The sequence below is a fragment of the Diuraphis noxia genome, unplaced genomic scaffold, assembly GCF_037042655.1.
Source record: "Diuraphis noxia isolate RWA-SAM2 unplaced genomic scaffold, SU_Dnox_SAM2 contig0003, whole genome shotgun sequence".
NCBI classification, from domain to species: domain Eukaryota; kingdom Metazoa; phylum Arthropoda; class Insecta; order Hemiptera; family Aphididae; genus Diuraphis; species Diuraphis noxia.
In genome coordinates, this window is record NW_028301713.1 from 20,795,623 (window position 1) to 20,810,816 (window position 15,194).

Consider the following 15,194-nt stretch of genomic DNA (forward strand, 5'->3'; position numbering starts at 1 on the left):
TAGGTATTATTTATTATTTGTATTACTATGATTAAAACATTTTTTACATTAACTTGAGAAAAATTAATTAATTAATCACACTAATATGTGTTATTATGTCCCATTACCCACTAAAAAACAACTAATACCTCATAACAACCAACTATAATAGCTATAATAATACGATGATAAAATGTTGAAAATGTAATCGGTTATATATGTTTTTTTAATTGTTTTTATCATAATTCAAATCCAAATATTTATGTGGGTATAGGTAATCACATGAGTAAGTACTAAAAAATTTCTACAATTTACCTTAGCATTCATATGAAGTTAAGCTTTAGATTAAATTATTAAAGTCGTGGTTTAAATTTAAAGAACAAATTGCAAGAATATATCATATATTATGTAATTCGTTTACCATATAGGAATATTTTTAGATTTAAATAATTTTATTTTTAGATTCTGAGTGGTGTGATGAATAAAATAAACAGATAAATAGGTTTTAATGTTTCATATAATGACAAGTGTTAAAATAAAATTCATTTTTTTAGTATTATTTTTCAATCCTCAACTTTGAGGATGGTTTCTAGTAGCAAAGTGGATCTAGCTAGAACTTTTGTGGGTCATAAAAATAGGAGAAAACTGGAAATTTTACGCAAATTTTACTATTCGCTAAATATTTACGGGGATGAAACTATTATAATTTATATTTATTATTATATATTATGTTATAATATTTTGCTAAATACAATAAAATTTCCAATACATTTAGATTAGTTTTTATATTTGTATCTCAAAATTATTAATATTGTTCTACGGTACATATGTTAGTATATTTACTTATAAGGTAATAATAGATAGTATAGTTAGGTATATTAAAATTATATTATAATATATAATATAATATTATTAATGTATAGTTACTCTATAATATAAAAATAAAATTACAATATAAGTTTTTGTTTTTAGCAAAAATTAGTTCAACCTTTTTTTTTACTAATAGAACTATAAAAGTATTAATATGTAAGTAATAAAATATTCAAAGAAATATTTAGGCTGACAGAATTTCTCAACTCAAAATCGTTTTTCGTTTGCAATAGTTAATCATTGAATTCAAATTTAACACAATCTTTATAATATATTGAACCATAGCCCATAGCATAATTTAAGGTCAAGATTTCAGTTTATAGTGATAATCTAGAATCACTTTCATTCAAGTCTCCTGGTTTATCAAAATTATTTCATGAATCATTACTATTACATCTGTATAAACTTTAAACAAGTGCATCTCATCGCATTGAGTATACTCGGTCAAAAAAAGAGAAACATTAGGTGGTAGGCTTTTGCGGCCTGCTGTGATAATGCGTATGATGGATAACCACCAACATAAGCTATCACCTCAGAAGCGTCACTTAATATGTAGGTAGTTTATTTTTCTAAAAGCAGCATACCTTACATTTTTATAAGACAACATGGTAAATAACACAATAGATTAGACGATAGAAGGTATTTCATTTTTTGGCCACGGCTAAACGTTGGAAACAAAAGCTAACGATGAAAATCGACAATTACCGATTTAATCGATGCGTTTGGTTAGACCGACTGGCGACTCTGGTGAAAATGGGTAGCCATCTTATTTGAGACGAATTTACTCAATGGCGAGGTATACTTGACAGCTATTAAATAGCTAAATGAGTTTCCCAATATTTTCCTATAATCTAATTTTTCGGAATTCAAGATAAGCTAAACTAACTAAACTTTGATGTAATTTATGTATTTATATATGATATAAAACCTAGGTATACATTTAAAATTAAAACTATAATATACTCATACCTATACAATGGCTAACTTTTTTTTAATGTTTAAACATACAATTACATACAATGATGTACATAATTATTCACTAAGTATCTTGGATAAACTTCCTATAGGAGACTTATTTAGGAAATGATTCAAAATGACTTCTATAACCTTGAATCTTACCATAAATGATCCTATGAAAAAATATTTAAATCATACATTTTTCGATTTTTTAAAGATGATTAATAAACTATTTATACCATTGACTTATTGACCCCTCCCTCTCTTTTATATACCAAGGATCGAAAACGGACAATTCTCTAATAGCATATTCCGTTTTCATGTATTAAAATATTACGTAACTTGTTATTTTTACCAATATGATCATCATTAAATAAAACAAAAAACGATTAACTATTTACCAATCTCATATATTCATAGAATATTATCGATGAATAACTATAATATTACTTTGATAGCACCGTAAAAATGTGTGTACTTGAACAGGTTATATATAATTACCTATTGAAAAATTGTATATCAGTGATAAAATCATTCTTAAACGGTTTAGAACATTATAGTTTAGTAATAGTAGTCATAGAACTAATATCTAAAATATATTATAGGTACATGAGTATAATTTGATTAACCTACAATACAATCTACAAACTCCAAGTTTTTGAATAAAAATAATGCTGATTTTTAAAAGGTATTAAAAATACTATAACACAATACGTTTATCTATGTGATGTAATTTATAATAATTCATATTATTATCAGCATATTGTTCTATAATTTGGACTTATCATTTCCAAAGAACTATGTTCAATGGACCAAATCATTGGTAGTAATGACTACTTACAACTTACTAATCACACTTTATGTTAATTTATGTTATATATTTATTATACACTATAAGTACATGTTGAATTGAATAATAATTAAAAATCGTAAATCAATTGATAAAGATAAACAAGATTAAATACAACAAGTTACAAAATAAACCGTAAGTATAAAACTAATTTATCATTTTATTCATTGCTCCTGATTACACGCCTTGTTACAACAAATTGCATGCATTTATTTCTGTGTACTTTAAGAAGTGGATATGTATTATTATAAGGAATAAAAACAATACAAAATAATATGTTTTTACACGCTAATAATTACTGAATTAAGTGTTGAAGTTGCATCCACAACATAGAACTATCAGGATGTTTTTTTCGAATTTAGTTCACATTATTTTTGGCAATATTGAACTTGAAATAAATAAAAATGAAAATTGTTTGTTAGATAAAAATAAGCAAATATTGAAGATTTTTTAAATTAAATATGTGTTAAAAATAAATTTAACTATAAAAAAGCAAAAAAGGCCAAAATATTTTGAAAATTATATAATTTCCGCCTGATTAATAACTTTTTATTATGCAAATATGAAGATACCGGGGTTTCGTAAATATTGCCATTTCTTTCTAATTTTTCGTTGGATTTTATGATGTTGGTGATGTTGGATTGTTGGATACTCTAAAACGAGATAACATAAACATTGTTTTTAACCAATGCCTATATATTATGCGTTTAATATATCTCGCTCAGGTGAGATTATAAAATTAAATAATTAAATAGAAGAACCTTTAAAAAATACATCGATTTTCTAGTAGAAACAAAGTATAGTAATAAAACAATGTCTGAAGGTTGAATGAACGAAATAAAAATAATAGTGTAAAATTTTTTATAACAAAATCAAGGCCCAATGATCCAAAGTAATACCTAACCTAACCTGAATAACTTCATTATATTCGTAATAATTAATGTTTATTTTAAAAATCAATTATGATTATTGATCGAGGGACGAGGATATAAAGTATAAATATAAAGACAAAAAAATTAACTTTTCAAAAAAAAATAATAACAATGTGCCTACTGCCTACCAATAATAAATATAATAATACGACAAACACATGAATAAAATCATAATCGCAATGTTTCGAACACTGCACTAATGCAATATAGGTACATTTTAAATAAATATATATCATGTTACTAATCTAGTGATGTGATAAAATCTGTGAGAATCATATTTCGATAAAAATTATATTCATATTTTTCGCTGTAGGTACAACAAATTATTAAATATATTTTCCCATGAGTTTTTATGTAGGTACCTATAGTCTATAGTATTTCTTATTGTCACCTATAATATATATTATAATTTAAAACGGTCGATACCTTGTTTTTATTGCTATATTCTAGCAGACTGATTAGTGAATCAGTGTAATATTTATTATTTATAACACCTGTTTCAGGTATAAGTTAGGTAATTAGATAATATGCAAGATAATAAATGCCACAGCTGTACATTTTTTGTTCATATTTCAAATCAAATTATTTTCAACCTAAATAATTTAAGTAAAATAGTTTAAAGTGGGTTCCCATACTTTGATGTACTGAACCAGAACATTATGAAACGTTTTATAGTTTTCATAGTTCTGTTATCATTTTGGTTATATCATACCACAGAACTATCGCCATCGATTATGTTTAGTTACTTAATCAATGTTATCACAAAATAATTTGATAATTTAATATTCATCCACATTATAGTCTACATTTAATAATAAATTAGACTATTTAGAGTCTAAATTTTAGACTTGCAAATTGTTAAGCATAATTCAAGGCTCCCAAGAGAAGACCGCCATGACTAAAAAAAATGTTTCATACTTATATGTTGTTACAAATTTTTAAAAACCACAAAAGCGTGGTTCTAAATAATTTGATTAAATAGAACCAAATAAACCTACCCGGCTACCCACATAACCTTTACTCTACGTCCAGATCATAAATTTTAATTTAATAATAATAATAATTGACAATACTCGCTACCTATACTATGCTGTAGTTATCCCGAACCAAATAATGTGTCTTTTAAATATTTTGTACCTACTGGCTATACTATCCGACAATTGACAATCATAACATAATAACATGTTAGTTATGTATTATTAACATACACTCGTAATTAATTTACGCTTACCAATTATATATGGTATATTTTCTATTATATTATCAATCAGTTTGATGACCCTGTATGTCAGTAACACTTTATAATAATAATAATAAAAATTAAAATACATAATGTATAGTACACATTTTGATAAAATTAAAACATTTTGTTTAGGTAGGTACGCGTCTTTAAACTTTTGAAACAAAGAATTTTAAACTAATTAAATTCAAAAATTAATTACTGATTACTTAAAGTTATAAGATATTGTATTATAATACGACTTAATATACCTATTATTAATATCAGAAGTCAAAGACGTATTCCATCAGTGCCTTAAAATATTGAAAACACATAATAATTAATATCACTATATCGGTGCCTATTTTGTTACATTAATATAGATACCAGGTAATTTGAGTTCACTGAGTAGGTAAACCGACAAAAAATAAATGTATTTATATTTCATTTTCAAAAAACAATTTTTTAACGATTATTGCACTAAAGCAAACAGCTAGAGGTCCACAAGTATAAATGATCTATTTGAATTACCTATATATTCATATGTTTTAAAGAGACGAACCCTATCACACTTCATCGTGTAAAATGTCGCCGAGGATAAGATAGTTTAGGTAAATATGCATATATTATAATATTGTATTGTCATAACTCACTTTTTTCGGCAATCCCGCTAACATAACAACTTTTTCTAGCCACCGAGTCTTCTAAAAATAGCTTTATAGTTTCCCCTAATAGATAAACCGATCATTAACGCGTGAACTTAATTAACGACGAGTCAAATTTATTGTGATAAGATCATTTTTCACGTCTGTTGGCAAGCGTTAGCACAACACTATAGGTAGGTTAGCGGCAATACGGTATATAAACGCTCGTACAGGACACGGCACGCCGGCGCGGCCGTTGTCGCGATACTACAAAATATGCGAGTGTGAATTTGTGTCTACAATGTCTACGATCGCGATTCTCGGTTATAGTGACGGGCAACGGCCAACGGCAACGGCGAAATCGAAAATACCCAGTACCTACATCAAATAAAAAATGCACTCACACTCTGACGGTTGGAGTATGAGTTCAAAAAACACCTGCTGCACAGTGCACACACCCGCCGATGTGTTATACCTACATACTATACGCTACACCATGTGCACAGTGCACAGTAATAATAGTAATATAAATACGCGATCAACGACGGGTAAGTGGCAACCGTCATAATAGTAATAATATGCTGTGCCCGTCCAACACACTAACACAGTTCTACACCACACGGCACACACGCAAGACGAGGTGCATTCGGCAGCATTTGGTTTGCATTTGATTTTTCTCCGCTATGACCCTGAGTCGCTGCCGTCGCGTGCTCTCGTCACTCCGAGCGGTAATTTGTCTACTCCTACGCTGGACGAGGTTCTCGGTCAAGCAGCCCCACACGTTAAAAGTAACACGGGAAGACAAAACATCAGTCTGATCGACTTCTATTTTGTACACTTTTGTCGTACCTATTGCCAATTATCACAATTTTCAATAAATATTAACATACGTATTTCAAAAGAGTCTGTTTTGTTTGGAGGAAGCGGAACGCCGAACGATTAAACACATATTTTGATTACTTTGCAGCTTTTGTAACAATATTATATTATAACTTAACATTCCCTAACTGTATTTATATTCCATATGCGACATGCGTTATACTTATTGTAAAGTAATAAATTCATAATTTATAATATGTTCTGGCCAATACCTAGTATACCTACTCGTTTAATATTGTAATATATTATTATGACCAGGCATGCAACCCGAATCAACCGGAATCCCTAAACACCCCTAAAAATTATTAAGAAATCCAACATCCGATACCTATATAATAACCCAAATGACTTTTTCTTCGTAATGACCGAATTAACTGAGACTAGAATATTTTATATTGTGAGTGGAGTGATATAAATAATATATAATTCAACGACGGAAATACAACAAGTCAACAACATACAGCAACAGCTATAGGTAACCGAGTGAACTGGCGGGACCTTTGGTTACAACCAAAAAATAAATTCCCAAATACCTACAATTTTCATTAAATGTTTATATTATCGTTTTCTGCGCATGATAAAATTTTAAATATATTTTGAATCATTTGAGCAATTTATAAAAAAAGTAGTTTTTATGCAAAAATGTCGCTAAATAATTAATCGCTAAGTCATAATGTTTGAAAGTGCATAATACAAAGTGTATCATAACTCATAAGTATCGATTTAAAAGTAATAAATATCTAAATATAGGTACAGAGGCACGGTTTTTTTTTTATAAGAATTTAATAAAATGTTGAAAAATTTCGTCAAAATTATGAAAATTTGAGTATCATTTCGAAGTTAGAAATGTAAAAATTTTTCGTTATTTTGGCCAAGGATTGAAATTGTATGCAACGTTACTTGTAAGTAGATCGTGTTGGAACTGAATAAATTAAAAAAAAATATTGGATAGACATTCTTTGTTAAAATTTTGACGAAATCAGATATTTTAACGAAAAATAAAGATTTTAATTATTTTTTTGTAATTTAAAGATATTATTCATCGGTACTTGAAACCTTTAAAGTTTATTATTATATATTATTTACTTAATGATATTTTGAATAAAATGTTTTTGGGAAAAAATAATTCTGCTTTGTCACTAATTTCTAATCGTACCAAAAAATAAGCTACTTTAATTATCAATAATATCATAAAATACATTAATATAGGCTGACAAACCACCTTCACTCAGATTCGTTTTTGTATGCAATGGTTTTATTTAATACAGATTTAACACATCTGTTACAAAGACCCACACGATACCTAATGTACAGCAGAGCGGTACCGATTCGTCAATCTTCTTTTTTAAATAAAACTCGTCTCCCTTTGGACATTTCTATGAACATACAGTTCTGCTGATAATAACTTAAATCAAATAAATATTTATAGTTAACGTCGTTAACGTAAGACGGTGACTTTACTGAGTATTTAAATATTTTGTACACAAAACGCACTTATAGTTCTAATAACGCACCTATATCATCTATTCCTAACTAGCATTTAAATAATTAGCCCATGGACGATTTGATAACTGATTAGTCTACAAGGTTTTAAGGGTGAGAAACAATTACCATACCTACGAAAATGCAGCAACTTATCTTTTTAAATGAAAAGAAAAAATTTAAATACTAAGGTAATTTGAATAATCTATCAATGACAATGTTGAACATTAAAACCGTTCAACCTTCGCATATATACATTTAAAAAACTAAATATTATTCAACGTAATTATTATTACCTGCTGTACGGAATAAGTAGTTTTTTGCATGATATAATATTACATATAGGTATCACAAATAATAATAATCGACCGCTGTTAATTTGAATTTCGTTCGCGTGTTTTGGCACCAAAAAATCTTTGTATATTCATACTTTTTTTGCGTTTGTTAAAAAAATGTTCAGCCGCTGCAAGGACGTCCGCGTGTTCGTGGGTGTGTATCTTTACTAAACACAAAAATAAGCTTGGTTTACACAAGAACAATATTATTAATAATAATATTATGTAGGTACTGGTTCTACACGTGTGTACAGTTTGCGACTGCGTGAGAATACGAGTCTGTCTACAGAGCAGTCACACGAGGGGTAACACAAAGAAGTGACCAGATGGGGGTATTCCATTGGGATCGGCGTGCATGTGTGTATAGTAATGTTTAAGAGAGCACATGTTTGGGATTGAGAGAGAGAGTGTGAGTAAGGGAGAATGCTGGAGAGACGTTAGGGGCATAGAAGTAGGTACCTATATAGGACCATTATACTAGTAAACTATAGTATTACTACAGTGACAGTCTATAGACCTATAGTAATAATAGTTATATCTTATATAATATATATAAGGTAATAATATTTATATGATATAATTTAGCGTATTGTCATCATATAATAATATTAATAATAGTATTATTACTGTGAGTCCTTTCGCACATAGATTATTAATAGTCTTCGTGATAAATTGTAGAAATATTAAATACCTAACATGGTTAATGCAGAATTGGTAAAGACAATGATATGCTGTAGTGTATGTACAATGATTTAGCTATCAAGTAGATACAGGTACCAATGTTTCAGATAACTATTGATCTAGATTTATCAGAAATATATGTATTATGCATAATAACAGAGTATATTATTATAACCTATATGGTACTTTTCGGTCTCGGTTGAACTTATAATGTAATGTTATAATACCTTATAACCAATAACGTTATAGTTCATAAATAGGTACATAGCAATATATAAACATAATTATAAGGTTTTAATTTCCCACAATACCCTGCAATGGTTCATAAAACTATTTTAGCGCCCCAAAACAATTCTTATAAAGCTCATCAAATTGTTAGGTAACTATTCACTAGTTGTATCCTACCATAAAAATGTTTTTTGAATAGAGGCTTAGGTATCTTAACATTCATATGAAGTGATTTTTTTTGGATATACAGTGAAACCTCCTTTAACGGACTCCTCTTAATAGCGGACACCTCCAAATAACGGAAGGAATTTTGGGAACGGTGAAATGTGTACTCACTGTATTTCCCCTCTTAATAGCGGACGACGATTAAGCGACCGAGAGTGTCCGGTATTTAGAGGTTTCACTGTATCCAATATATAAAATATAAAAATAAATATAAAATATCATGGAACTTAATTGTCTTCCTTTATTTTAACCTGAACTGTCTATAGCATTATTACTATATAGTCTATAGGTAACTTTAAAATAATTTTTACATATTTAAAAAAAAATATATTTATATTATCGGCTATGCACGCTATAGTAAAGCTTTTTGATAATTTTTTTTATAAATTCAAATTTTTTTATTTATTTCTAGCCATTAATAAACAGTCAAAAATAATGTAATATGATAGACTCGACTTCAAAGTATGATCCACAAAATATTGATATTATAAAATGACTATATGTTATAAATCTAAAATCTATATGATGATCGTCGACTATCATTACCATTACGAGTTATTAAATATGAAACGATTGCGGTAAATTTTATATTTTATTATATATAATACATAAATTGAAATTGCGAAAAACACACCTTAAAATTATAATATAATTATTAAGGCTTCTGCAAGCGAGTCATTTTGAAGGAATAAATAGTATTTAGGAAATTATTCCGTTCATTGAGATAACTGCTCGCTTCGTGTATAGTAAATTATGTATAAGGTACTATATACAAGGTGTAACAGATAGAGCTGACTTTTAGAATAACTTTTATTTAATTTTTTTTTTCATTAAGTGAAAAGTGACCCTAGCGTTACATGTATAATAATTGTTTTTATGTTTATTTTTTAGTACTGAAAAAAAATTTAATTTAATAAAAAATTGTTTGGGATAAATTCAAAATATTCATTCGTGAATCGATTATAAGAACAATTTTTATGGTAGGTACAAAGATTTATCTAAGTCAAGTAGTTTATTTATTAGAACTTTTTTAAAATTCAATATTTTTTTTTTTTTGGTTAAATTTATTTGGAACGTTAAAACTTTAAAAAAAATATGATTTTTGAGAATTTGCTGACATGAGTATACCTATTTCTTAAATGATTTACTTATCACAAAATATTTAAAAAAATTGTCATACGTTTAATTAGCATAATTTTTTTTCAGGTCTTTCTGTTACATCTTATATAGGTATACGGTATACCCTGTATCATATAGTGAATGTATATGCTGTATAATATACTCCCCAAGTCCCCAACCATCGCCCACATTATCCATATTATAATATTATAACGCATATACATATAATTTAGTCATTAGATCAAAATATTCAAAACCAATGTAGGTATAGACGTTAAATAACTTAACGCGATACCCCTGATAAAAATTTAAGACTTCCATATGTTTAATTTAATAAATCTAAACATGTTTAAATGCGTGAACAAGATTAGGTACTTTGCATTTGTTAAAACATTTTTTCAGTTTTAAAAAATTATTGACAGTAATAAATACTAATAATATTAATAAACATTTTACATTTTATCAATTTTTATATTAAATTTATTAAAAATATTGAATAGAATAAAATATATAATTTTTGTCAGTTACTTAGTTTCTTATGATAAAGAATTTATAGGGTTTGAAGGCGTTAATCATGTCACAACTCAGATATACCTACTACCTAAAACTCGGATCTAACTTACAAAACAGATTTTCGATCGAATACTTCGTATCTATACTAGAAATTTTATTGGGACGATAATAGTTCATTTTTGGAAAAAATGATTTTTAAATTTTCAATATTTACTATTAGATTATAAGGATAAAAAGTTGTATTTCATTATCGTATACCATTTATGTAATTTTAATTCGGAGAGGGAAGAAATTTCATTTTCAAATATGGACAACCAACTGAACTAAATGCAGCCTTTAAATTACAAAATATCACTTCTAATGCCGAATGACAACACCGTTTTACCTATACCTATCACCTATAATAGTCGATGAAATTTCCTTAAAACGAACTTCCATTTAACAAAGATTGTTTAACGAATTATTTAAAAAAACTATGTATGACCATTATTTTTACAAAATATATAATATATAGGTAAAAGGTAATGATATTCAATCAATTTCTCTATAATCTGATTTTTTTTTTTTTGTTTCCTGCGCGACTTCGCTACATGGAAATTTCAGTAATTATTTCACTATTCTTATACCGTAAATCGTAATTTAACGCACACATTATAAGCGTTAAAAATGAAAATGCATCAATGGTATAATTAATTAATTTTAACTTCAACCAGCGACACGCATTTATGTGATTCAGAATTTGGCGCTCGGGACAATAATTATTGCCCACCACTAAGCCTTAAATCAGGCATGTCAAACTCAAAGTATCAAGTGGACCAAATATATTAGAAAGCTATTGGCTTACGGGCTGCAGCATTTACAAAATTAACGAAAATAATTATAATTCTTATTCGATTTTTCGATTACAGTCTATCAGAAGATAAGAAACTATAATAATGTATACCAAAATTAAACCATTCTCTAACAATCTAAGACAGTAAGTTGTGACAAAGCATTAAGCAATAACGTTTTATTATTTTTATTATTAAATTATGTTTATGTTCAATGCACAAAAAATTGAGCTGAAGGCCGCGCGTTCGACATGCCTGCCCTAACCTGCAGTAAATACCAACTCTACTGTAGCTGTAACAAAATTAAAAACTTATACCCACTTATTTATAGTCAAAAACTTGTAAAACGCCGCCCCCCCTTTTCTCCGAGAATAAGTATAGCGATAAATAGGTCTCTAATAAAATCTAAAATCTAATAATAATACATCTAAAATATTACAATTTAACAGTCTTAACATTTTTAAGGTTCACCTGGTTAAATCGAATTCCGAGAAAATACGGTCGGCATTTGCAGTCACAAATTTTTGTTATACCAATAAACTGGTTTTGACCACATTTGTGTCCCGACAACCTTTCTTTGGCGTCCGAAGTCGAACTGGACTAGGTTTTTCGAACACCAAGACCAACTTCAAACTTGTATGAAACTATTGAAACTTTAAGCCGAAAGTTTGAAATTCTTCTGTCACAGACCAAGTCGCATATACCTATATGACGACCAACGAGATCTTCGAGTGACCAAAATATCTGGAAAACAATGAATGATAACTCTTCAATGCGGTTTGAAGTAGGTATAATAGGTACCTATATTGGGAATACAAATTTCCGGCTACCTACACTAGGAAAGTGGGATCAAAACTCGAACGTCAAATAAAATGCGTGATGATGCATCCATTTTGGATTGAATATTTTTTAGCATCGAGCTCGTTATGGGACCAAAACGAACACGCATAGGTCTTGCGAACTACACAGCAGTCTACTGGACACGAGAATACTGTTTACGACAAAAGCACAACCTATTACGAGTGGCGCCAAAACATCTAGCAGTGATGTAGGCTGACTTGACGAAAAAATACAGTGATGCAGCCAGGGCCGGTCTTAGGGAAGAGGGAACTATTATGCGCCCTGGGTAAAGAAAATTAAAGTGCCCTCCATCGTTCAGGTTAAGTAGGTAATTGAATTATAAAACTAATATCTGAACTCTGAAGGCGCCCATGATATACAACGTGTTTCTGAAATGGTTGAGGTATCTAGTAGGTATATGCGTACAATCTGGGTTTATTCGTCTTATTTTTAGAACGTTATTTTAAATGTGAAAATTAACACCCAAGTTGTATCTTTTGCAAAATTCTCATACGAATCGAGGTGTCACGTAATTTTTACGCTTGTCGCGCGTTTTTCACGCTCGAATCGCCAACTAAAAAAAAAACGGTGTGACACGTCGATTCGTATGAGAAAATTAAAAGTTAAACTTTGGTGATAGATATTTATTGTCATTTAGCATACATGATTAATTATTGCATTATTTTACATTGTCAACCAATAAAAAATATAAAATAATAACAAAACTAGTGTTGACAGAGTTGTAAATGATCGAATTTAAGTTAGGTATACCTAATACACATATACGTGTTTTAGATGTACAGGTAATAAAATATGGTTAGGAATTTAGTTTGAATTTGGATATCGCAGTAACACAATTATTTTGACTCGATAAGATAAACATTTCATTTTGTACTTCAGAAGCACTTCAGAATCAGAAGCACCCTGCATATCGGCACCCTGGCCAATCGCCCAGCTCGCCCTCCCTTAAAACCAGCCCTAGATGTAGCATGTCTTGACCACAAATTTCATTAATTTTTAGATCATAATAATACCTACCTATTATATATATATATTATATATCTTACCCTCTGCACAACAACACATATGATATTATATTGAGTAAACTAGTAAACAATAAGCGCCCTCTATATTTTGACGCTTTCCATACACGCATTGCTGTAAGTTGTATTGCACCTACTATAAGGTCCATGCGTTCAAGTCATAGGGACATATGCGTAGCCACAAACCACATATTATTAAATACGTATTGCAAATTTGAGAGTTGAGGTAATGAGGTTATAGGTAGTCAGCTCCTATTACGTCGAATTTTGGGCTCCTATGCTTAATGTTTTGGGCGGGCTCTACCTATTAATTATTATTTAGTATACAAAAAGTATGAATATCGAAATGTCAAAAATGTTAAATTAATTTTAACGGGCCCCCTCCCCTCAGTGGCCCTCACCCTGGGATGGGCCTGTAAGTATTGTATACTATAGTACTTAACGCAAAATATAGATTTGTTACAATGTCGTAAACAATATTGTTTTTAGTGTGATGAATTAACTCACTAAAAGTACTAAAAGTGCATTTCATATCGATGGATTCTATCTGAGAGGAAACCTATTTTCTTTCCACGACACTGATCTAAAAAATATGGAGGTTGTGCTCCACAGAGATTTTAATGAAACATTATGCTTGAACCTTTTAAATTAACATTTTAAGTATAAGTTTTTATTAATATGTTATTATATCATCATTTTTTTGTACAGATAACTATACACTAGGCTGTAACAGAAAAACCTGACAATTAATAAAAATGGAAAATTGATACAAGTTAAATGTTTAAAAATTATCAAAATTATATGGGTAGTAAATAATTTAAGATTTACTAATGTATGAAAAAGCCCAAAAAGAACATTTAAAAAATAGTTAATGCCTATGTTTAAACTTAATTTACCTACTTTACTTACATATTTGGCTTGAATAAATGTTTTTACCATCAACATTTTTCTAAAAATTAGATTAAAAAATTGGATGTTTTAAATTTTTCCAAAAAAAGTTTTAGTTAAATTTTTTATTTTCAGTATTAAAAATAAAAAAATAAAAAATGTAGAGTACACTTATAGTTCAAGTGTCTATAAATTATATTGAAACTTTTTTTTTTTTGAAATACTGATTACAACAAAAATTATTCTATTTCTCATATCTTCTGTTAACACTGCTCTTGTATCTAGATAATTAATTTGTATGACTATTAGTGGCAGTTCTTGAATTTATCATATCATAATATTGTAGATCAATTTTTTCTCTCTTTTAGTTATTAGTATATTATTCACAATTTAATTTGTAATTTCACTTTCTATACATTATCATATTGTAGTAGGACTCTCACAGTCCGTACATTAGAAATTAGAAAAAGGTAGGTACCTAAATAAATAAATAAATAAACAAATAAATAGATAGATAAATAAATAAATATTACTATATAGTGGATAACCCTAACTGTTTCAATATTATGTTTTGAGGACATTGCGTAAAAGTTTAAAAAATCAATCATTTTAAAACAGAATAATTTCTTAAGTAAGACTGAAATTCACATTAAACAAGATCCCATGGGAAATATTGTACA

General features: G+C 28.6%; 1 protein-coding gene across 2 annotated transcripts in view; it reads right to left on the reverse strand.

Moving 5' to 3' along the window:
- The window catches only part of blot (solute carrier family member bloated tubules), a 48,290-nt gene extending 39,972 nt beyond the window's left edge, over positions 1-8,318 (reverse strand). Inside the window, exon 1 of one of the 2 annotated variants that reach the window (XM_015511284.2) lies at positions 8,109-8,318. In XM_015511284.2, the coding sequence (XP_015366770.2) occupies positions 8,109-8,138 (30 nt within the window). In that variant the 5' untranslated portion in view covers positions 8,139-8,318. Of the gene's footprint in view, positions 1-5,460; positions 5,681-8,108 lie in introns of those variants that run through there. The other variant, XM_089224171.1, reaches the window with a different exon arrangement.
- Positions 8,319-15,194: the final 6,876 nt, after the last annotated feature.